General features: G+C 40.6%; 1 protein-coding gene across 4 annotated transcripts in view; it reads left to right on the plus strand.

Moving 5' to 3' along the window:
* The window catches only part of TANK (TRAF family member associated NFKB activator), a 40,714-nt gene extending 26,720 nt beyond the window's left edge, over nt 1-13,994 (plus strand). For 2 of the 4 annotated variants that reach the window (XM_034785720.1, XM_034785717.1), the window contains 5 exons: nt 759-938; nt 2,051-2,127; nt 4,421-4,539; nt 6,842-7,428; nt 12,383-13,994. In XM_034785720.1, coding sequence (XP_034641611.1) covers nt 759-938; nt 2,051-2,127; nt 4,421-4,539; nt 6,842-7,428; nt 12,383-12,577 — 1,158 coding nt within the window. In that variant the 3' untranslated portion in view covers nt 12,578-13,994. The remainder of the gene's footprint in view (nt 1-758; nt 939-2,050; nt 2,128-4,420; nt 4,540-6,841; nt 7,429-12,382) is intronic. The other 2 variants (XM_034785718.1, XM_034785719.1) reach the window with 2 other exon arrangements.
* Nucleotides 13,995-25,735: the final 11,741 nt, after the last annotated feature.

A 25,735-nucleotide genomic window follows, 5' to 3' on the forward strand; every position in this document is an offset into this window, starting at 1 on the left:
TCTAGAAATCCTATGCTTCTATTAGTATAGAAACTTTGGCTATAGACATTTCCACAGCTTTCAAGGAAAGACTACTTGTTAGCTGTTGTAACTGCTTGTCTATGCCTCTAGCCATATATTCTTTTACTCAAAAATAATCCAAGGATTGCTGCCCTCTTATACATTTAAAAAAAAAACTTAAGTTTTCCTTTGGTGACCTGCTAGATTTTCTCCTTATATAATTTCTACAAAAGTCTGGTTGAATATTTGGGGTAGGGCTTACACTTAAAATGTCTGATTCCTTATCTTTTCAGCATTGCATGCACCTTGGGTCTTTGGAAATCTAAATCACCTAAGTGATAAAGAGCTACATTTCTAACTGCTCCAGAAATTAACTCTGAAGACTTTGTCACCTTCTTTAAAATTGCTGTAACTTGATTTTAGCATGCTATGAAACTAATTAAATGTTACTGCACACAGTGTATATAAATGAAGTAAGACAATGTCTTCCACTTTTTTAAAACACTAAGGTGAACATCTGCTGGGTTCGCTTTTATAAACTCAAAACAGCACACACTTGTTTTGAGTAACTGTCCATGATCAGACATATCTGTAGATAGTACTAAATGGTCTTTAATTATGTCAATGCAAACTGATGTTACTGAGTAGATAAAACTCATTTCATTTAGGTTGCCAAGACTTAATTTAGTCTATCCCAGGCTGTTGCATCATAATAATCTTCCTGTTCTGGAAATATTAACCAATTGTGCTATTTTTAGGACCAGTTGGAAACAGAGAGCATTAAATTGAAGGAAACTGAGGAAGAAAACATTCTAAAGGAAAATAAACTTGTATCTATTATTGCCGTTAAAGAAGAAGAAATAAGGTTTCTAAAAAACAGATTAAAAGAAAAAAGTGAAGCACAGGACTGCATACATATGCCAATGTATGAAATGGAGGTAAGTAAATAAAATGAGACACCACACCTTTGCAAATAATTATGCTTATTTTAGATTTTGTTTACACAAATTATTCTGCTTAACAGATTTTAGATTACAACTGTATGTAAGTTGCTAAGAAAATTGTTAAACTATGTACAGTAACACTAACTGTAATGTTCCTTCAGTTAAGCCATAATACTTGAATCTTATTTTGTGCAATTTAACTATTCATCTTATTTTTATTTTAAGTTGTTATAGAATTAAATATAATATTGATGGAGAAAAATGACATAGCTGTATTGTAGCTGGTCTTTACAATTCAGACTCAGATTGAATATTATCCCTAGCTTCAATCTTCCATTTTTATCCCACTCTTTTGGTCAGATTGGGTATTTCACTTACCAGGAAAAACATCCAGGGTAGAGCAGTGGTTTTCAACCTGTGATCCACGGATCCCTACTGGACGGCAGACTATGTCTAAGATTTCCAAAGGCGTCTGCACCTCCATTTGCAATATTTTAGGAGTCCGCAACTGAAAAAAGGTTGAAAACTACTGGGTAGCCTATATTTAGTGAACAATTTACAGTCCATGTAATACGAGTCTAATCCACAAGGTGGTAGTCAAAGGTAACAACTTGTTTAAAAGCATGATAGAATACTTATCAGCTTTTAATCTGCTTGTTGAAAATTTTAGGGACAATTGATTTTTGGAACTAAAATACGTCAGTTCCTTAGAAATGAGCCTATGATCTGATACATGATTAAAACTGAATTATAATACAATACAACTTATGTGCATTAGCTTCCCTACCTATAAGGAGGAGGATAACATTTACCCACATATTAAAGTCCTGTGAGAGTCTCAAATGAAAACCTTTGTATAAGGGAAAAATAGTGGAATTACCAAATTTGTACTAGAAGGGATTTTAAATCAAAGAATGAAGAATGAGATTTCTTGTACATTTGTTTTCTAAATGGCTTCTTGGAGTGCAAGCAAGATTAGTTGGTTCTGCTGATGTTGAAGAATGTTGAGACATTTATTAATCTACCTTTGTGTTAAATCCATGAAAATGTAAGAATTGAAATTAGTACAGCAAAACAAGCTCCCTAATCCCATGTTTTACTTTAAGATTAAACATACGAAGATTGCTCCAGCTAGACAGGATTTATCTCCAGGGATCCCTGGTATTTTAACTGTGCATGAAAGGTAAATAATTTTGCAGCATTTTTGTAAACAGTTTTTAATGTTCACATTTACTAAAAGGTAATAAGGCCAGCTGCTTCCCTTCCTTTTCATAATACCGAAAGAACAGAAAAGGGCCCAGAAGCAGGCGTAGGGAGGGGAGCAGAGCCAGTGTGGCATGTGGACACATAGCTGGTGTTCTGTGGGCATTCAGGGATCTATCAGGAGGAAGAAAAAACAGCCACTTGATGCAGCAGGAGTTTAAGCTCCATGGGAAATAGCTATGGATGTTAAAGCTCATACAGTAACCAGCATTAACTCCTTTTGGGGGAATGTGCAGTCATGCTGGAATAACTAGTGGCAGTACAGGAGGGCAGTGCTGCCAGGAGAGGGCTCAACAGATTGCACAAGGGACTAATCCTTCAATTTTATGGGTCCAAATCGGAGTGTTCAGGGCCAGGTTTAGCTATGGCACCTCTGCCCACAATACAGAGGAGGCCTTGTGATCCCTGTATAATCAAGAGAAGGGCATCACAGAGGTGTATGACACTGAGCCTCGCTGTATTTAATGAGCAAGTATTGCCCTTCTGCATGTTTTATGGTGAAGGGGCTTGACCAGAGCCTTAGTAGTATTCTCCTGTGAAAAGTGCAGACCTAAGCCAGGTTTTTACCAATCTTTGCTGAATGATCATTTAGAGGGAGATTCTTAAAGGTGTCACATGGGGTGAAAAAAAATGGGATTATGTTTTTTTTTTTTTTTTTTTTGCTACTTTATTTTTTCCTAAAGCTTATTTGAAGTGCCTTTTTAAAAATTATTCCCCCTCTTCCCTACCCTCCGCATGTTTTTTTTACATTAAAATTCAGCTCTTGTATGCCCAGTTCTTCTTGCAAGGCTATGCGTGACTGGAGAACATGCAGGATTATGACATGGCATTAGAGAGAAGCAAGTGAAATCTGATTGAATAAAATATCAATGCAAAATATTTAAAGCTTTTGAGTGGGGTTTTGGTGTGTTTAACTACTAACAAACTGAAACACCTGAGAAACAGTTGGAACAAATACTAAAACCACTCTCACCAGCTGTCCTCATTCTTCTGAGTGAGTTCCTAATCCACATCTCTGGGTCCTCCAAAGAACACCTTCAGCAAAAGGAGGAAGGCAGCACTTAATAGACCAAACTGTTACAGGGTGAATAAAAACACAGGGGAAAAAAAACATTTTTATAAAAGCAACAACACAACCCTGTGGCATAAAGGAGCAAAATAAGGCATGAGCCCTGTGTCTCTCTCCCCTACCCCACCCCAAATCATCAGTTCACCTTTAACTAAAAGTCGTTTTTGCAAGATCTAAGAACTTATGCTTTATTAGTCTGTGTGGTCTAATGTGTCTCAATTCAAGTATTTGTGATGCATAAGTAAGCAGAATAATGTAGTGTACATGTTTTTCAAGAAGCCAAAAACTGCACTTGTATGAAGAGCTATGTTTCCCATTCTTAGTGTGATTTACTAAGTATTTGACAGTCATTTAGGAACCTGTGAAAGGTCTGTAGGGAAACAAAGCAAGAGGAAAAAAAGCTAGGATTTGGGTTGTGCAGAAGGGAATACCAGGCTATAGCTAAGCTACACAGCTTTTAGCAGCATGGCTGCGTCGCTACAGCCATGCCGCTAAAAGTTGCGCTGTGTAGTCGCTGTTTGTCGGGTCTCCAACAAGCAGTGTTTGAGTTGTCAGCAGGAGAGTGCTCCTGCCGACAACATGTTGTTCAAACTGGTGCTTGTCGCCGGCAAAACTTTTGTTTTTTCAAGGGAACAGCTGCTTTTGCATAGCATATTTCCTTTCCTGCATGGACTAAAGTCCACAGCAAAAAATGGGAAATAATGTATGTTCACAACAGCATTAGCTAATTTCTCTGGACTGGCCATCACATGAACACAGGAGCACTATGATTGCCAAGGTTATGTTGTACTGCCAATGCTGGAGGGAACTCAGTGAAACATGAAAGGTCTGTGGCTCAGGTTTCCTTTGAATCCCTGGCCTATAAAGGTTTATTGCTCCATTCCATCATTTTCATGCAGGGGGCCTATGCATGTGCTATATGACCAAACAGCTACATATTTCATCATGTTTGACTATTTTCTTCCCTTCCATTTGCTTTTGCAAAGGAGAATGTATGTGTGCACGCCTTAAGTAGAAGACTACCAGAAAAATTTAGCTGTTAACACTATCTCTGGCTTACAGTTGTGGAATATTATTTTTTTAATTCGAGGTCATGAAAGAGCTGAACTCACTGACACTTTGATTTAAAATATTGAACTTTTAGGGAAGATCTAGAGATGGTTTTCCAGGAGATGAAGGAAGAATGTCATCGAATATGCACATTAGCAAGAAAGCAAACAGACCAACTCAGTAAACTTAACATAAAGAGAGAACCTGTAAATGGTAACATCTTACTTTAGCTCTTATTGTGATTCAACTGTTTGAAAGCTTTGCTTTATATTTGAAAATACTGTAAATTACACATACATTGAAAGTACTTCTACTGTTTACCATCTGCTTCTTTCAAGTCTGCTTGCATGGTGCTCTGCAGTTCACTAAGAAAATGCACCACAAGTTTTGGAATTGTATGAGGAACATTCCAAATTACATGGGTAAGAGGCAGTCACCATGTAACTGACTTTCAGGGTTCTTTTTTTATCCCTTGATGTAGATCATTGGCTCTCACTCAGTCTGATGCCCCAGCATGCTCTTAAGTGACAGCACTTTTTGTTTTTTTAATTCAGCTCTGTTTATAAAAATGCCCATTATGAATATTTCTAGCCTCACATTTGTCACAGAAGGCTGCGGATTGTGGAGAGGTAGAGGACTTTAAAACAAAGTGCCTTGTGCAGACTTAAAACACTTTATTATTATACAGACTAAAGGTCCAACTCACCAAAATCAATGGAAAAACTGACTTCAGCGAGAACTGGACTAAGTTCTACGAGCCTGATCCTGCTAACACTTATACTGGACATAGTGCATAATACTAGAAGTAGTTTCATTAGCTTTTACATGCTAGTAAGACAGCAGGATCAGGTCCTGATATGGTTTTACAGACCACTTTTCAAACCCTCACCAAAAAAAAAAATTTACCTTACCTTTCCAGCTCCCTGCAGATGTCTCCAGTACATATTGGCAAACTATATGTTACAACTTTACATGAAATAAGAGCTAGTGGTCCATGACTTCAAGTGATTAAAGGGGAAAAAAGGGTAGATGAAAGTTGATCTTTTATTATGTGCCCCTCTTATCTCTGATTTGGGGCACTCAGCAAGTTTATTCCTAAGTTGATGTTTTGTCTTTTCTGGAGGCAAGTGCAATGAAGTGCTTGCTGATCATGACTGTGATATATTTATTAATAACATGACTTGTAGTCCTAATAAGATGTACACTGGACTCCCTTAAAACTTGTATTCACTAACTGTTAAACGGTAACCATATTTGTGATAATTTCCCATGAATAACAATTGAAAAGATAAAATTTTAATGGTACCCACTTATGGCTGTACTCAGCTGAAATCAATATGTACAAGTATCTACTTAGTTCAGCTAAACCTGGATATCAAATGCTGAAAAGAAAATACTGAATGAGTCTAAAGTTACGCTCCTAAGTCCATTTTTTAAGACATAAATTAGGGACCTGATATTCCAAAGTTCTGGGTATCTGTCAAGCTGCTTCCAGTTAATTAATAGATGCCTGTAAAATTGATTTCTGTGGGGGTTTTTTTACACTACATTATTATTGTGTATTGTTTATTCTATACAAACAATATGATGTCCTTTTTTCACATGAAAAGATTTTCTGCCTCATTCAGGAAGAGACAAGATGGGTGAGGTAATATCTTTTATTGGACCAACTTCTGTTGGTGAGAGAGACAAGCTTTTGACCACACCGAGCTCTTCCCCAGACCTGAAGAAGAGCTCTGGGGAGCTGAAAAGCAGAAGTTGGCCCAATAAAAAGATATTACCTCCCCTACCTTGTCTCTCTCATATCCTGGGACCAACATGACTACAACTAGCTTAGAAAGGGCAAATTCACCATATAATTTAAAAAATATATATCTGTAGCATAGAAAGCAGTAGACTTACCATGCCACTTTCTGCCTGTGAATTTATATGGCGTCTATCACCATGAGATTGGAGTGATTTCAGGAGGACTTTGCATACTTGAAATATATAGTAAAACTATTCCCCAATTTAATTAGAAGTAATATGTAGATTGCATTTTGAGAACTACAAATAATATTGAGAGCTCTCAAACACAGAGGAAGACAATCCCTATGGTGAAGGTCTATTCACTTCAAATGCTTTGGCACTACAGCGCCTAGCACACCGTTGGCACGCCATAAAATAATATCTTGAGTTGCAGCTTCTATTTGTGCCAGAACACTTTAGTAAATGTACGTGTGTGTGTGTGTGTGTTGAGAATATGGGGCAACATACGTTTTAACAAAACCTAAGAGAGAGAGAGAATTGTTAGAATAAATTAATCAAGCTCTGTTATTTCACATTCTGGCTTTTTGCACTGGGGCTATCATTCTTGAATGGGGGGAGCATCCCTCAAATTACTGACTTCAGGAAAATACTCTAAGAAAAAGAATCAAGAAAAATAACTGATCCATACATTTGTGCTTTAACAATTACTTCGAACTATTATTTCCATAGATGGCGTCTGACAACTTCCTTTTTCCCCCTTTTACAGAAATTCCATTTTCCATGCCTATTCAGTGTACTGATAAAACTGATGAACAAGCAGAAGAACTTTTAAAACCTCGGGTTAAAACAGATATAAATAGAGGTGTATCATGCATAACATCTATCACACCAAGAGGAGTGGGCCAAGATGAGGAAGACAACTCTGTAGAATCACTTTCTAAATTTAGTGTCAAGTTTCCACCTACAGACAATGACTCTACTTTCTTACAGAGCACTCCAGATAAACCAACAGTTCCTTGTACTGCAATAGCTGAAAATATGCTTCAAGATCATCATTTTAACATGGATCATGAAGACCATGCTATGAACCTGAGTAAATTGGAATGTAACACCTTTGAAACTCGTGGAGTTGACCACATAACCTCAGCTATGCAAAACCTAACTACACTTGACAAAACAAAACTCCCAAGCCATACAGCCATGCTCAAACAGAATACTCAGGACAAAACACCATATTTGAAAACAGCAGACATTGGTACCAAACTTGTACATCCGTATACAAATCAAGATGCTACTGAGGTAAATTTTCCCTCTTCAGAGGCCACTAGGAGGGCTGTCAGAGGACCTCAGCAGGTATCTTTATATTGATATATTTTAAAGGTTAATATTTCATTTAAACAGGTGCTATGTAAATGTCTTTCAGGCAGGAACGAAACCTATATGAATCACACCATTTTTATGCTGAACATTTGATTTTATGTTGATCTGCTTTCTGACACTGAATTTGTGTACATTAACTACATTTTCAGTGAAATAATGGAGGGATTTAAATTAGATTTAAGAATATAGATGCTTGCACAAATTTCACTTCAGGAAGATATTAAGTAACTGTTTGTGTATCCATTGCAAAAGTGATTTTAATCATAACTATCCAAAAATTATCTTTACCCAAGTATTTATTCCATAGAAACAAATATAGTGTGCATCACTATACTTTTTAAAAATGTACAACTGAACATGTGGGCATATGTGCTATTTTAAAAAATACCATATAATTCCGTGTACTTCCTTCTGGGGAAAAAAAAAATCTATCTTTAGATCTAATAAGGGACAAACACAGAACAATTTAAAAGGGGTAAAATATTTTAGAAGTACTTGTGGAATAGGAAAATACGTATTTCCACAAATAGTCATAAATAGAAACCTAAAGAAATACAGGTAAATGTATATCTACTTTTTAAGTAGACGCTTGGTTTGATTTTCAGAGGTGTGAACATCCAGAACTCCAGCTGAAGTCAGCGTGAGCTCAGTAGATGCTCAGTATCTCTGAAAATAAGGCCCTTTGGCCAAATTCAGCAGAACAATTATGTGTGTAAGTGCCATTGAGTGCTCTGCTGAATCGTAGCCTTTGGGTAATATCCTGGCCCCATTGAAGTCAATGGCAAAACTTCCATTGACTTTGATAGGGCCAGGATTTCACTTTTTTGTCTTTCTAATTGGAGGGAGCATTATCCAAAGGCTAGAGCAGATATTGATATTTAGGATTTTTGTATTTTCTTCTCCGCTCTTCCAGTTACTCCCTTAGACTTTGGGCAAATTGCCTTAACTGCTCTGTACCTCAGCTTTGCCTTTAAATAAGGAAAAGAGGAGCTATGGGGCTAAAATAACGTTTACTTTGCATCTGAGGATCTCTAGAGCTATAAATGTATTATTATTAAAACTGACCCAGCCTAGTTCTACTGTCTACCTTAGTCTTAAATTTAATTTTCTGACCATTTTTGGCAGAGAATCTGAGATTTGTAGTCTGCTTTACATAATTTAATTTTTTTAAATTACCATAGATTCATTGTCATATTTTAGATATATTGTTTGTGCTGTGGTAGATTTTAATTTTATCCTGAATTATTAATTACGTACTCTTTTTATTGTGCTTTATTTTTCCCAGATTCTCAGTTATAGTTGTGACTGAGTAAAAGAAATTAAACAACTTATTTTATTACGAGTAGAATTCCTGTGGATCTATGAAGCATCCATTCTATTACTTGTTACTTTTTTTTCCCCTTTTTCTCCATTATCTCTCCTGCTTGTTCTTTTACTAGCCAGTGTGTGAATTCATTTTTCAATAGATGGCACCCTGCATTGTATATTACAGCAAGTGAAACAGCTGGTATGTGATTACAAGTTGATAGGGAAGTATGCAGCTTAAAAAGTACAGGAGAGTTGGTGGACAAGAGCATAGGGTTAGATAATTGATATTTGTGCAAAATAAGGAAATTACTTTAGTTTGACGGTATCATTTTAGAATGTGAATGACCAGTACTACAGCTCTATGGGGAGATTTTAATATTGAATGTCTCATTTCAAAAGAGAACTGGCAATAGAAACTATTTTCAATATTTATAAGTCATATCCATGTAGCAAAATAGAACATAAGGACAGTATTTAAAATGTTGCATCTTATCCAGAAGTTTTTGACAGAAGCCAATATTACTTTAGGATCCATTAAATATACATCTGTATATATTTACGTAATATACATCACCTTTATTTAACTGCTTCCAAAATGTTTCCATGCATTCTGTTTTGGGTGAATTGAATTGATCGGTTGTCTTTTTACTGATTATAGGGTCAAAGATTTTCTCTTAGCTGAGTTCAAGTGCTGCAGTATCATCCAGTTAGATGAATACAACTCCTTTACTCTGTATTCACATTGGCAAAACTTGGACATGTAATTCTCTCCACTGGGTGCAGCTGCAGCAGTTGTGCTCTAGTTTAGACAGTGCCCAGAGCTCTTTTAGCACCTTGTCAGATAGGAACTAGTAATAAACATCCAAGACCTATCGATACTTATTCCCTGTCGTTGCCCATTCCTGCGCCCTATCTATAGCTGCTACTGGTGGAGCTCCAACAGTGATGAATTACATGTTGGATTTTTTTTTTCCCTAGTGTAGACTAGGACTTTATCATATTTACTACATATGTTAACTTATAAATGGAACAGCCCCTTAAAATACAACATATTTGGCAACAATGAACCTTTGGAGCTGCTGCTCTCAGTTTGTGGTAAATGTAGCTCTTTCCAGCTTTATGGTTATTAAATGGAAAACTCAGTGCTGTTTCCTTAGAATACAGGGTGGCACAGAGATTTTTGGAGGCCTGGGACAAAATCTGAAACAGAGTAATCCCCCCACCCAGAAAAACGGGTGCAAAAACACCAAGGGGAGGCTGCAAGGGTTGGGTGTGGAGAGTGAGCCTACCCCACACTTACTGCATAGAAGTGGCTCCTGTCCTGCGGGGCTGGGCCACGCTACCCACTCTGGGCATTGTGAGCTGCTACACAGGGTCACAGTGCCAAACCTGAATGGCACTGCAACCCCATGCACCTGGTCACAATGCCACTCAGTTTAGGGGCTCACTGCAAACAGCCCCTTTTCCTCTCCTCTCCTTGCTCCATCTGGGTGGCCCTGTTAGGATCTAGTACCTCTTTGAAAACAATGTGATTAAAACATGTAGCAGATTAAAATAAACATGCATCTTACTGGACCCAAGACTTTACTGATTTATAGTTAACTGTACATATGTGCACACATATACAACATTAAGGTCTGATTCTGAAAATATTAATTATTGATGCAGTACTTTATTTAGTGGGACTGCCAACCCTAGCGAAGCCACAATTCAGAAAACCATTTAAAATGTATAACTTTAAGCACATGAATAGTCCATTGACTCTAATGGGATTACTATTGCTTGAAGATAGTTAAATAGATGCTTAAGGTCCCAATTCAGCACAATGCTTAAGTGTCTGCTTAATTCTATCCCTATTCAGGGAAGCACTTAAGCACATACTTAAGTCCCCAAGAAGTCTGTGGTATTTAAGTGTTTTGAGGGATTGGTACCTAAGTCTAGTAGTTACAGTTTGTAAGGCCAGGTCTACACTACACCCCTAATTCGAACTAAGGTACGCAACTTCAGCTACGTGAATAACGTAGCTGAAGTTCGAAGTACCTTAGTTCGAATTAGTTCGAACTTACCTTGGTCCACACGCGGCAGGCAGGCTCCCCCGTCGACTCCGCGGTACTCCTCTCGGCGAGCTGGAGTACCGCAGTCGACGGCGAGCACTTCCGGGTTCGACTTATCGCGTCCAGACTAGACGCGATAAGTCGAACCCAGAAGTTCGATTTCCAGCTGTCGAACTAGCGGGTAAGTGTAGCCAAGGCCTAAGATTAGAACCTTACTTTGTCCCCAATACATTTCAGCAAATTTTACAAGAACTTTTTTGGTCTCTTTAAATATCATGCCTCTTTATATGGTTATTAAAAATGCCAGTTTATTCAAGATGGTTGCAAGTCAGTAACCACAAACACACTTGGTAGGAATATTTCAAAGTATGTTAGTGTCTAGACAGATTTCATATGCAATTTACATCAACTGCCCACTATCTACAAGCAGTAGATTGTATTGCAGAAGGAAGTGATTTAATTACACTTAATTACTAATGAACAACAGCCCCCTGAAATGCTAAACATTGTTTAGGAAGTGAATTAACTCCTAAAAGAAACTGCGTCTGGTTTACCAATAAGAATTAACCACTGTGAAAGCCAGGTTGGTAGCACAGTTTGTTGCCACTGGAGGATTAAGCACCTGCTTTTTAGCCTGGCAAAGTTTGGGAACATGAGAATTGAAGCTCTTTTATGGGGATGGACAGCAAGAGACTTAACTTCAAGAGAAACTGCTTGCCTTTCTACTGCCAAAATACTCTTTCCCTTTTGTGCATACGTGAGGTTATAGTGAAAAGGTCTGCTGCAAAAAGACTGTAGAGATCTCTCCTGTGCTGTCCCCTCCTGTCACTTACTTGCTGCCATTCAGTTTGAGTGCACTTTGGCTTATAACTTGATGCCAAGTAGGAAAAAGAAGCAGAGACTGACGCCCCAGGCCACACACAGTCTTTGTAATGAAGAAATCAGGATTGCAAAGGAAGGTTAAGGATTAATTTAATTTCATTACTGTAATATTAGCAACAGATAATAGAGGTAAAATTATAAGCTACCCTATATTGCCAGGGAGATTGCTTTCTGATTAAATTGAAAACTAGATATGTACCAATAGGGGGAACGTAAAATGTATATTGCTTATTTTCTAAAAAGGGCAATATTATCTGGGCAGGAATGTTTATACAGTATCTCAGTACAGAGACTACAAATGCCATGGTTTAGTTTTCCTACAGTGAAATATTTGAAGAGTCCATAAAAAGCCTTAGTATTTATTACACTGACATTGTTGACAAAGGAAGCTTTAGTTGATTATCAAGAGTGTTTTAAAATCCGACTTATATTCTTGTATTTGACAAAGTGTTTGCAGATATAAATGTATAAATGTTTAGTTTCCTTCAGATTCTTTTACTTTGCTAAAATGTGAAGTATTTTCTTGATTTTAATGTAATGAGAACCAGAAATGCCATTTTTGTTGTTGATATATCAAGTATACACAAACTCTAACTAGTGCAAAACAAATGCTGGTAACTTTTATATTTAGAACTGTATTCATTTTAAGTACAAGTCGTAATAATTTGTTTTGCCTTTTTCAGCCCTTCTGGAAGCCATCTCAAACTCAAGATAATAACTTACTGGCACAAGGTTATACAGACTCAGAACTGAAGCAGTCTGGAATATGTGAATTCTGTCAAAAAGTTTTCCCACCATCTACTACATCCAGGGGGGATTTTCTCAGGCATCTTAATTCACACTTTAAAGAACAATCAATGTATCCGGAAGCAAGCTGAATAAGGCTTTGTAGAGATACTGGGTTGCGCTTTTGTGTATATTTCATTTTTAATTCAAGTGTGTATGTTAATTTCAGAATTAAGACTATGTTCATAATGATGTTACTGAAACTGTTTTTCAGTTAAGTTCATTTCAAATTTTACACATTTAAATTACCCAGTAGAAGACTGTAATTCAGTTTCACTTCAGTATGTCATGTTGCAATATGAGCTTTAGGCGTGATCCTACAAACCTTTTCTTACACAAGTTATCTTCACCTGAGTAGTCCCACAATAATTAATGACTACTTGTATGAGTAAGGACTACTTGCATGAGTAAATGTTTGCAGAACTGGGCCTTTAATTTGAGGAGATAAAGTGTGAGAAGTCCTATCAATTTTTCCTCCTATTTCCTCATTGTTGTAAATAGGAGCAGGAATAGGCCCTCGGAACATTTGAAGGGCTAGGGAGGAATCTCCAAATTTTACTTAAGACAGGTTCAGTGTTGTATTTATATTGTAGATAAGGTTCTTGTAAAATCAGTAGAGCAACCAAGTAACAGGTACGTCATACTTAAGATACATTTATGTCTTGTGTTTCTTACATCAGTGGCAGAGATCAGTGTAATCCACTGTAAAACTGTTTTAGTAAACAGATTTGTCTCCGATACAAAACAATACTCACTCTCTGGCTAAAATGAAGATTGCAACGGTATGTATCTTTGGCAGAGGTGCACTATTAAATTGTTAATGTATATTGTTAGCATTCATAATTCATGGAAAATACTTATTCCTCTGTGGGAGCGGATACGTGCTTTTACATACAGAGAAGATGAGATGAACCAGGTTACACTTCCCCCTAAAACTACAAGTTCAAAAGATAATTTAGCATTTCTTGGGGTTCCCTACTGGATGTTACTCAAACTCTATGGATTTTTTTTTTTAAATGAACACAAGTCTTCAGACCAAAATACATATCTCTCTTTTAAACTAGAAATCACTTTTAAACTACAATTTAAATTTTGATGGCTGTGTGTGTATTTTATGAGTGTTAGATCAGCTAGCTTGCATTTTGTTTTTAAACAGTTGATGTGCAATGATCTCCTCCAGGAGAGCCTTCTGCACTTTGGACAGTTCCAGTCCAGACCTAAGTCGTAATTAGCATTAATATATTTTCTGTAGCTACAGGTAAGCATTGCGCTAACTTCTCTCTGTTCAAAGATTTATGGGCTGATGGTAACCATTTTACAAAGCTAAAGGGAAATATAAATCTTGCATCGTTTTCAGAAATGGATTTTTAAGTCAACTGGAGAATACTCCTACACTAAACATTTTTCTACAACTGTTTACTGTAGTTTTAAGTGCCTGCTGTGTATGTGACTAGCTGTTGGCTGATAATGTACTGTAATAAAGTGCAGGGTTCAATGCTTGTCTGTTAATGTGACCTGGAGAGTGCGTTTGTCCCCTTTTCCTACATAGCTCTGTGGGTGCAAAGGTCTGAGGCAGGCACGTCTTTGGGCGCAATGGGGTGTGTGAAGTTCCCTTCCCAGTTATCGCTGGGAGGTGAGCACTGCTGAGGGTGGTACTTGGTGTGTGTGGGGGGGAAATGGGAAGGGGGATAGGGAATCGCACTCCAAAAGAGCCGCCACACAACTGCCTTGTCCTCTAGCCCGTAAAAAGCAAGACCCGCAGCTCACATTGGCAAAAGCTGAGCAAACCGCGATTTACCTTTATCCCTGCCACCTTTTTTGCGCGTGCCTGCGTTTTCCCCCCTCCGGCTCTCCTGCTCCGAGCCGAAGAGTGTCCGCCCAGGGGCCAGAGCTCTCCTCTTTGCACAACAGGGGTGGCAGACCTAGAAACGCCTCCTCCCTTCCCCGGGAGCACGGGAGGGGGGAGAAGAGGAAGAAGCCAAAGATGGGGAGTCCAAATCCACTTTGCCCATCAGCCCCAGGGACCTGACGCCGAAGAGAGTTAAGTCTGCATTGCAAACACTCCGGCCTGGTGAGCGCCTGAGGGGGCGCCACGTCCAGGGCAGTTAGCTGTGCCCGGACCCCAGCAAGGGGTGTAAGAATCTATTTAAAACCCCACCCCCCAAAGCACCCCCTGGCCAGCTGTGAGCCGCTTGGAGCAGTGGGAGGTGAGGGCGCCGCTCTCCTGCTGCTCTCCTGGAGGAGGAGGCGGCGGCTGTGCTGCGGCTCACGGACATCTGCTTTACTACGCTCATCACCAGAGCAGGTTCAGTTGCAGCGATGTCTCCTCCCCCCTCCCCTACACAAGCTTAACGCAGCAGCGGAGGCTGAGTCCGCATGGGAAGTGCATTAAGAACCCATCACGGGTGGGAGGAAGGAAGCAGAATTAGGGCAGGAGCAGCAGGTTCGTGCCAAGGTATTCGGCTGCTTTCCTCCCTCTATCTACTCCCTCCCATCCTCCCCCTTCTTCTCTCGGGCTAGTGGCGTTAGCCGAGTCCCCGCCAGCCCTGCGCTGCAGAGGTTTACAAGCCTCCACTGCTGCCTCACTTGCAGTCCTCTGTCCCCAGTGAGGGCAGTGGGTGGCAACGAACACATGCTCAGAGCCAGCAGCCCGTGAAGATCTTAGTGGATCTGACCCCCAACCACGCAGAGTGTTTTCTCTGCCGATGCCGAGAGGTCTCCCCTGCGGGTAGCGTTGGTGTAGGGGAGACCTCTCGGCATCGGCAGAGGAAACACTCCGCCTGGTTGGGGGTCAGATCCACTAAGATCTTCACTGGCTCATCCGAATGCCTGGTGCTGGCGGCCCGGTAGCACACATGTAGCTCCTCTGGCTGGCTGCTACCGCGACAGCTGCGTGTAGCTCCAGTAATTCGCCTGTCATGTCAGTGCTCGTTAGAGGAGAGGAAAACACTCCTGTGACAGATCCTACGAGTCCTCCTCTGTGTGATGGCTAAGAGAGAGTCAGGATATTAATTGAGGTCTCTTACCTCTCTGGAATCAGTCCCCTCTGCCATACTCCAGTGGGAGCTGTCCCCCCCTGGATATATGTCACCTCATTCGAGGAGTCTCAGATGAAGCTAAAGTCTTTCCCCCTCCCAGCAGAAGAGAGTCTCCAAATGGCCATTGGACTTTTCAACTCCCCTTCCCATACCCCAAGCGTAAGAAAACTGCAGCAATGCAATTTCCCCCCTCCCTTAATTGAGCCGGTGGCACTCCAAGTACCCCCCCCCACACACACACACACACAATACGGTGAATTGAGAGGAGGCTGAGGGAAGCTCTTCCCTCAGTAGAAAAGGGCACTGGAGGCTCAAACGAAGCTATTCCTCTCTCCCACCCCTGGTGAGCTCAGCAGCTGGGGCTCAGAGGAAGCTCTGTCTCTTTCCCTCCCTGCCGAACATCCTCCTTTCCCCCGCAACCGCACAAGGTTAACTCAGCAGAGGAGTTTCAATCCAAATGGCAACTGGGATTGCATTAAAAAAACTGAAAGAAGGGGGAGAGAAAAAAATCAGAAATAGGGAAAGAAAAGAGAAAAAGCAGCAGGCTGATTACGAGGTGTCAAAACTGCCAGGAGCAAGAAGGTGATAGCAATCAGGGGTGAGAAGAGTGCGCCATTCGTGCGGGGCAGCTAATTATCCGTCTCATTTGAGAAGAGCAGCATTCGAGGCAGCAGCGTTCGCCTGCTGAACGGTGACAGATTGGCGCGGAGGAGAGGGGAGGTGTTAAAACAATGGAGCCGGGCTTGCGAGCGCTTCTGCATGCTAATCAGCCCGGCCTCCTTCCTCCCTCCGCCCGCCTGCCGCGATCCCTCCTTCCCGCCCGCCGCATGGCAAGCCCAGGGCCCTCCGCAACCACACAGCGCGCCCTGTGTATAGGCTGGAACCCGGCCCGACCCCGGGGGGCACCCAGCTCCCGCTGGCCCGGCCTTCATCGGGCAGTCCCCGGGCGGGGGCCCCGGGCAACGTGCACAAACCCTGGGGGTTCCTCACACGGCAATGCCCGCTCCCCTCCCAGCCCCGAGATAGGCTGGACTCCTTAGTTCCTGGCAGTGTAGCGGGCCGAGGAATCAGAGAAGAGGTACCCACAGTGAGGGCGCCCAGGCGGGAGAAGCGCAGGGCTGCGCCCTGTTACTAGGGCTCCAGCCTCTGCAGCTCCCTAACCCGGGGGGGTCCCTGCTGTCTCGCTGGTAGGCTTTGGCAGATCAGCAGCCTGCCCCGGCTCTCCTTGAGCCCAGCCTCATGCCTTGCAGACCGCTTGGCCTTGCAAGCCTGAAGCGCGGCACATGCTAGTCCAGCGTGCTGGCTGCGAGGAGGCACAAAGGGAACTGGCCTTCGAGTGGGAGAAAAGGTGCTGTAGAAGGTGCTCGCTTCTACATTGCTTTACATGCGCGCACCGCGTCCCTGCGCGGAGAGCAGCCCACCCTACTCCAGGCGGGGAGGGAAGACTCGCTGTCTGCCCAGGCCCTGCTCGGCCCTTGCTCACTGCCCCCCACTTCCAACACCCCTGGAGTTCACTAAGGCAGCTCCTAGTGCGATAGCATCTGCAGCACTAATATAGCTAAGTGCGCCATATTCCTAGTGTGAGGCAGAAGAATGAGCGTTGGATTGTTTACTGTCAAATGTTTCTCAGTTTCTATTCCATCCTGCCCCTAAAGATTTTGATTACTATACACTTCTCCTTAACATTAAAATATTATTTATTACAGATTTACACAAACTGGGTGTTTTTATGTTAAGGGAATAACATATTGATGCTGTATTACTTGCAGGAGTTTATATGAACAATGTAATTTCTGCATTAAGAGGGAGAAGGTGGTTCCTAATAATACACACCCCTTGTGCTCTGGAATAGACAGGAGAAATACGTACAGGAGGATTTTGTTCAGAATACTAGTTAATCCCAAAGTCAGCCCACCACCCCTTTCCTAAACCTAGGGTGGTTTACCGAAATCCACTAGCCACACATCTCGGTTTAGTTTAAACCCCTTGTTTATAAGCGATATTTAAAATCATTTTGGTGTGGATTTGGAGGGGATTTGGAGTTAAGCAAACAAAGAAAAGTGCTAGTTTTAGGCCTGCGGTGAAGACCCTGCTAATCCAGGTTGAACACTACTTTCGATAGCTTTTTAATTGTTTTCAAATATGCATATCGCTAGTTATTTTTTTTTAAATTATGCTAAGCCTGTATTTCAGACTATTTGATGAGAATTTCCATGAGCATACAGATGGTGAGATTTTCATGCGTCTGTGGCTTTCTGACATCCCAGGCTGCAAAAAACAATTCCCCAGATCGCTACAATACCCAGGATGCGGAGAAGTCTAGTACCTCGCGATGCTCAGCATTACATTTCTTTACATTTTTAGAACTGTTAAAAACTCTAGGTGCACAATTTTGTATATGTAAATAATACTGATCTCTTGGATACACAAATAGGGGGAGACATTCATGTTAACCTTTGTGCCCTTTGCTAAGTAGGAGATTGTTCATCTCTGCTTCTTAATCTAGCGATGGGGGATGCAATCTCGGCTCTCTTTATATTTTATCTACATGAGATTTTTTTAAAATATTTGCACATAAGAAGACAAAGATGAACTGATATTTGATCCCTAGTGGAAACCGGTTAAGTTCCCTGAACATATGGCTTATTGGGCTGTTGCTTCCTTTGACATAATTTTCCAAGATTGTTTAACATATATATCATCATATGATACACATATTGGCCGTGAGGAGGAATGCTGAGACTGTGGGTTCCACCCTGGCTATCATATTAATCACTTCTTCCATAAGAATGTTCAGTGGGGACTAACCTGTACCTACAGAAGTGCATTGCATCTCCCCCGCTATTTCACTGGGAAAGAAAATCAACGAGCAGTGATTACACTTGTTTGGTTAATATCTGCCCAGAAAATAAAGGCGAAGAGTGCTCTGATTTAGAAGGGATTCTGAAAACTGACCGAATTACAGATGTATGTAACAGGGTGATATGGTGAAAGTGAACTAAAACGGAAACATTTTGCAGAGACAAGTATATACTTTCATAATTGTTATAAATGTTCAATTAGTGAAAAGAACCACGTACTTGTAAAAACGTGTGTGTTTCCGTTATGCTTAATTTGCCATTCCGAACAAGTTTTTCTTAATAAGCTCTATTGTTTCTTTCTGTTTTGTGAAATTTAATATGTGTGAGACAGAAGGCAGACGCCGAATGCGAATGAAGTCTTTTTGTTTGTTTTGTTTGTTTTACCACTTTCTTTATAAAGCTCCATAGGTAAAGGGGAATGTATAGAAGAAAAGTGGCGTGACATTTCTGAGGTCAAGAGCTGAAAACGTTGAATGTGAATCTCACCTGCTAGCTTTTTCTCTATATCTGATTGCAATACAAAAATCTCTCTAAGCAAAACAGTAGCTGGCTAGCAATTAGGCTTTACTCTTACCAGGGACACGGACGCTTTGTTAGGGTTTCATTATTCATTAAAATACTTTAATAAACCTCTCGGGTTTTTTTAAATCCCCGCACTATCACCTATACACAAACATCTATATTATGCCATTCTGCTGTGTCGAATGTACAGTCTGTTAGGGCAAAAGGTTATGGAACCTTCATAAAAGCTCCCTATTTGTCAGCAAGCACCACACCAAACTCTCCAGGTGCTGTGAAAGTGATTTTCTCCCGTACACTCCAGCCCAAGATGCCATCCTCTTAATTACAAGCACTAGAGATCAGGAACGCTATTGTGTTCCCTGAGGATTCACAGAAGATACGCAAAAAGAGCCTCTTCTCCTGCTAACTCCGTTTGCCTGCCAGCTGGGACGTGATTCGGTACCTGCCCACAAACTGGAAGAGATGGATGCACCAGGGCAGCCTGTGTTGCTGCACTGTTACCCTTCGGACAGCATCAATACAAGCATCTTTTTTATATTTGAGCGTGAACATTGGTACGACAAATAATGTTGTAGTTATTTTGTAACTGATCAAATGCCCTTGTCGCCACCACTAGGCGCATGTACATCGTCTATTAAAAACAATTACTAATTGGAGAGTGGAATTAAACAAGACATTGAGATCCTGGACTTAGAAGCTGTCTGTAAAATATGCTGTGTTTACAGCAGGTGCCCTAAAAACCATTTAAAGCTATTTCTAGGGTCAATACACGTTCAACAGGAATGCACATGCAGATTGCGTGTGAGAAGTCGAGTCTGTGAGTGACAATACAGTGCCTCCATAGCATAAACTGAACCGTAGGTAGGATGGGAATCCAATCTAGAAATGTAGTGCATTAGCACTTGTTTCAGAGGTGGCAACCAGTTGAAAGGGCATCCGAACCATCAACTTGTGAACAGCAGGTTATTTGTGGTGGGTTAAAGGAAACGGCAATATCCACGTCTTCCTTTGGGAATTATCTTAGTCATAGGCGGTATATAATGATAAAGGAGCAGAAAAATATAATCCCGGTTTTATGCATACTATCAACCAGTCCAGCACTAGATCAGTCAAACTAGCTGTTTTTGAGAGCTGTGTTCCAGAGCACAAATAGATCTGGTGTGTATGCGCCCCAAGAGCCTTTGTTAGCCTTGTCAGTCTCAGCAGTGTAGACAACATTTTCAGTATGTGGAAATACTGTACATAACTGTGGACATAAGGGTGGGGGCGTAAAAAGCCACGTCCAAGCTCAATAGGAGCACTGAAAAGAAACCTCGGGCTCCATGCCATTCAAGATGTGAAAGCCCACGGAGACTCAGCAGCCAAAACCACAGAAAATGAATTTCTAATAAAGTTCTCAACCATGTGTCCATTTAACTTCAGTTTGTATAGAGTCTACCAAGCACACTTGTTACTTATAGATCCGCAATTGTTTCAAGTGACAACAAAAGAGACGGTGGCAAAAGGAATGTCATCCCTAATTTACTTAATCTGGCTTTCTTGCTCATGGAATATAGTGCCCATTGGCATCCAAGAAATGGTAAACATTCTTGATAGCTTAGTCTGCCAGGTCTAGTCATTTTACAGCACCAGGAATAGGCACAGCAAGTTTTCTTAATAATCAAAGTGGCTTTGCATTCCTTTGTGCAAATCTTACCCAACACACTAATATCAACGTTTTCCGAGGGGGTTCCGATTAATGTTTTACTAATATTCTTTCAATCAAAATTAATGTAAAAAGAAAACGTGATGGGAAAGTAATATGAAAATTGCTTCTATTTTGGCCTGAAATAGCCTACAGTAATATATTAAGATTTTAAGGATCGAGCATTTTAATGGAACTTGTTTGATTACAACTTAAAAAAAATCACAAATGTCAGGTATTATAATTTCATTGCAATAATTTATTTATTAATCATAGAAACTCATTTATGTAATCACTGCCCCAACCAAGAGTAGTGTGGCCCAAATTCAATCAATGGTGACATTTCTTTTAAAGGTAAAGCAATTCCATTTGGACTGTAAAAACATAATTGTTTTACTCTTTAAATATGTATATACTGTTTCTAGAGAAGCCTTGGCAAAACTCTCGTTGATGTCATGGAAGTCAGCTGGCCACTAAGCGTGTAAGGGGGCATACACGTTACACACACAGGGCCACGTGTGTATATATGCTCACCTGGCCCCATTCTGCATCCCTTGTGCACCCAACATGCCCACTGGAATGAATGGCCTCGATCCTGTTTATTATCCCTGGGAGCTGGCGGTGCATAAAGAACGCTGGTGTTCTTCAGCTGATACTTAAAAAGAGCCTGCAGCCCTTTCTCAAGCGCACAGGCCCAAACGCAAGTCAACGGGTTTGAGTGGAGTAGGCGTTTATTAATTATTCTCGTTATTATTTATGTTATTTGTATCACAATAGGGTCTAGAGGCAGCAACCACGATGGCACTCCGTTGGGCCCGGCCCTCTGCAAACACACAATAAGAGCCAATCCTTTCAGCTTTTCTTTGCAGATCTAGAAGAGTAAAGGCCGCGGCACAGGTGCAGTTTTTTCAAAACTCCCATGGGCTCCATAGAAGTCAGGTGGCCGCCACCCAGACAGGGGGACATTCTGTGTTTAGCAAAAGCACACAAACTTCGGACAAATGTTTCTTTAACTTGATTTTAGGCTGTCTGTTAGGAGAGAAGAGATTGCTGGAATGGTAGAACTGCAATCCCCCGACTCTTTACCTGAGTGTAACAGGACTAGAAGGCTGTTAAGACTTCCACAACATTTCAAAAAAGTCCATATTCCTCACTGTGCCTCCCTGGCTTTCCCATGTAAAGTTGAGGAGATGTTACTAACCAAGAGGCTGGGTACACCCTTCCTCTAATGGGTTAGCAGCCAATAAAGCGGGCACGTGGTTGACTTACTGGGTCGTTGAGCTTGAAAATGGTTCACTTTCTGTTTTATTTTTCCAAACAAATATCAGTCCGACTTTTCCCCCAAAGGAAGTTAATCGATTGCTGGCTTCCTTTAAAAAGTGGAGGACATTTGTTTCACTTTAAATAATCACGTGGAAAGTTGAGTGGAGACTGATTTGTAACGTGGGAGTCTTAATTAAAGAGTAAGGAACGATCTTTCTATTCTTGCGGAAGACGTGACAGGATGTTTGGATCTGATCTCTCACACAGGTAAATATAGTGGTTGCGATTATTCGTATAGGGCCTCAAAACTCTGACCAGCTGCATTCAGATCACAGTCTACATAAATCTCCCATGCCATGAAGGATTTCAAAACGCTTTCGGAAGAATAAACTCATTTTGCCTTTTACATCCAGAGTTGCAATTTCGTATTGGAACACCCTTGTAAGAGGGTGGGAAAGGCAGGCTAGTTTACTTTCTTATAGTTGACTTCGGTGGCATTTACTTAGCTTAACTGTGTTCCCTATGATGAGATGCTGTGAGCAATATTGCAATTCTCAGGGGAACTTGTCCCTCAGAGAGCTGGTCGTTATCTTAGCTGTCATCCCTGGTATATTGGCGGCTGGGATGTACAGTGGACTGACTTTACTATCTTATTTAAATGTGATGATTTTCTCATTTGTTGCATTGTTTGTATTAATAAGAATATCTTGTTCTGTTTGTTTTGTCTCCTGGGAGCCAATAAAGCTGTGAAGTTTTTCTTTACACCAAATGCAGCTCTACGGGCGATCAATCAATGGGTCGTTTTTGGATAATCTGTGAGAGTGAGAAATCTAATAAAGCAAGCAACTAAAAAAGGAAAACAGTCTATTTTCTGTTAGGTTAGCTACGTCAGGCCTCGTGCTTTCCAGAGGGCATTTCAATATTAAATTCAGATTATATTTATATAACATTTAAGGCATCTTGCTGAATTCACTTCCTTGCATAAAAAGGAAAGTTTAGACTGTGACCTCAGAAGCAATGCGGGTGACTTAGTCTTACAATTAAATTTGCTTTGACACTTCTATTCCCCCCCACTCTCTCCTTCTCACAGCTGATTTTCAAAGGAACCCAACAGGAAATGGGGACCAATCATAAAGTGAGAGAAAAAATAAGTGAGTTTTTAAAATTACTATTCCTCTGACACATACCAAACCTTTTTTTTTTTTTTTTAAATGGTCACCCAAAGGTAGACACTGCTGGCTGGTAGGTTCTAGCAAAGTACGAGGATCCTGACTATTAATTTCAAGGCAGCAGTTCCCTTACCACAGCAAAATGATTTATAAATAGATCAAAATAACAATCTGAATGATCTAACATTAGCAGCTGAACCGAAGAGCCCCAGATTATGCGATGAATTGTTAAATTGCAGTAGCATTGTTTTGGAATTGCTAATTAAAAATAAGTAAACCCCCATGACTCTGGATATGACAACTGAAAATACCCACAAATTATTTAATAAATGAAGCGTCTAACAACTATAACACTTCCTGGTCGCCTTGTTAATAAATGTAATTTGAGGTAGTTTTAAAAAATTTCCCATCTAAACAGTGAATTCATTACGCGGCGTTCAGATCTCCAGATGCCTATGGACTCCTCCGAATTAGGTGTTAAATAGACAAAAGTGAACCAAACTGCCTTTAAAAGCACAGCATGACCATGTAATTCTTTTTCCAGTTTGTGGTAAAAAATGATGAAACTTCTTTCCAAGTAGCTATCACCCAGATTTAGTGTGAAAAGTAGTGTAATTGTAATTCACGCCATCAGGGTCTATCACTGATAGACTATCAGCTGTTCTGTAGTTAGGAAGGCTTTCTTTTCAAATAGGAAAGCTGCCAAGTGCTCTGTGATACCTCCAGCAAGCTTATCGGATGGGAGATCGGAGCCAAAACAGCAGCTGCACACATATGCAAATTGGCAATTAATAGTATAACATTCTGCTAAAAAAAAAAGATTTTTGAAAAAAGAAAAATAGAGCGGAGCTACCTGAACATTAGCCTTAACAGTGAACGGGGGCTTCTATTCTGAATGGTCAGGAATTAATTACTCTCTGGAGAGGACTTTCACTCTATTACCTTCTCTTCTCACACAAAGATCAAATCTTTGTTGTCCTGCCGAGTTTGCCTGTATCATGAAAGATAACAATAGGATACCCCACGGAAAAAATACCCAAGGCGCCTCGCTTCCAGCGAGTAGGGGAATCGCTGCTACCGGTGATCTTGTCCTTTGTTTTTCGGAAATAACTGCTTACCATCTTTCTACAAAGCAGATGAAATGTTTGGGATTGTGCCGTTACAGCCTTCATACCAGCTCCTTAGGGCGACTTTTCCAATGCTAAAGCAATAGACAAGGATATGGTTTACAAATGTCACCCACCCTGCCTCAGCAATCCAGGCTAAATTCACTAGCCAAGCGAATTGGCTCCCAATTGATGAAGCCTGATTGTTTTATTCAGCGCGTTGCATTTCTCAGCATTCTCACTTGATCCTTTTCTTGTGCTAGGGGTATGAATCTGGAAAGCCCTTCGCAGGACTACTGCATTTCACACCAGACTGTCCCCAGTGCTTTCCCAACGCCTCTCTTTTCCAGCACGGGGATGGGGTGATTAGCTAATGTTTTCCATAATCTGTGAATTCGTAATAGTCATATTTTCACGTCTAAAGCGCTCAGCGTCTCTGGAATTGGGAGGAAAAGGCAGATTATAAAATGCTGCAGCGTGAATGCAGATCAGAAAATCGCCATTTCTGCTTTCTTTTCCCTGTGGCATCTACGCTCCCACACTTATTAATTGCCATTGCATTGCTAATTAACTATGTCTTTAGTTGAAAACCCTTCCTGTTCTTACACCCCAAGGATACCTGACTTGCAAGCTGAGACAATTTGGGAACGTGATGCAGATGAGATGTCACCATCAAGAAGTCTATTTAATCTATCACCAATGTACAAGCAGATCTGTAAAGAGAAACTTCATGCCCAATAGAGGGAAGGCTTTACAAACTATCCACGATTTCTAATAACATCAAATCCCCCTCCAACGCTCACCCAAGCGCCCAAAGTAACTTCCCATTTGTCTTCAAAACAGGGCTTTCCCTTCAGAGCTTCAGACTTCCAGACAGCTAATAGACTCAGAGAAGAAAAATAAAGTTAGAAGGAATAACTATCCATTGCTGCATACTTTTTTAAAGAGTCTTTTTCCCAATAGCCCCCAAAGGATAGGTGGAAGCCCCGTTACACCAAGTAAAGAAAATATTAATGTAAAGAACGTGAGTCATACATTTTGATTTTCATTTGGCATATGCACTCATTTGGCTTCCACTTATCAGCGCCTTAAAACAATAAGTTCTTTGGGGAATTGCAACAATTAATGACACATTTGAGCTTCCAGAGTGTGAATTGTGGAATCCTTATCTAAACGGAAAATACCAGCTTGGTTTGACTTCTTTAAATATTAATTTAACCAGGGACACATACAGAAATCCATACAGCGAAAATTCAATAAACAATAATTCCACACAGATGAGTTTGTCACCTCTGTGCCTGCCTGTGTATTGACGATGGCTGCCAATTCTCCATAAAGTTATGAGTCTTACTGGGGTGTCCATCCAATGTACATACACACACATACACAAGGTGGAATTAATGGCTTTGTCTCCTACATGAAAAATCTATTATTAAACCACTGCTTGCTAGTGCCACTACAGTTAATAGTCTTCTGTCTGCATTTCCATTACAAACCTAATTTTCCAAGTGTGCGTACACCACCTTAGCCCAAAGAATTTTTTAAGCCTGTATTACAAAGTCTCCATCTCAATATTTTTGTACATTTTTTGTAAAACTTATTTAAGA

Source organism: Trachemys scripta, chromosome 11 (genome assembly GCF_013100865.1).
Source record: "Trachemys scripta elegans isolate TJP31775 chromosome 11, CAS_Tse_1.0, whole genome shotgun sequence".
In the NCBI taxonomy this organism is placed as follows: domain Eukaryota; kingdom Metazoa; phylum Chordata; order Testudines; family Emydidae; genus Trachemys; species Trachemys scripta.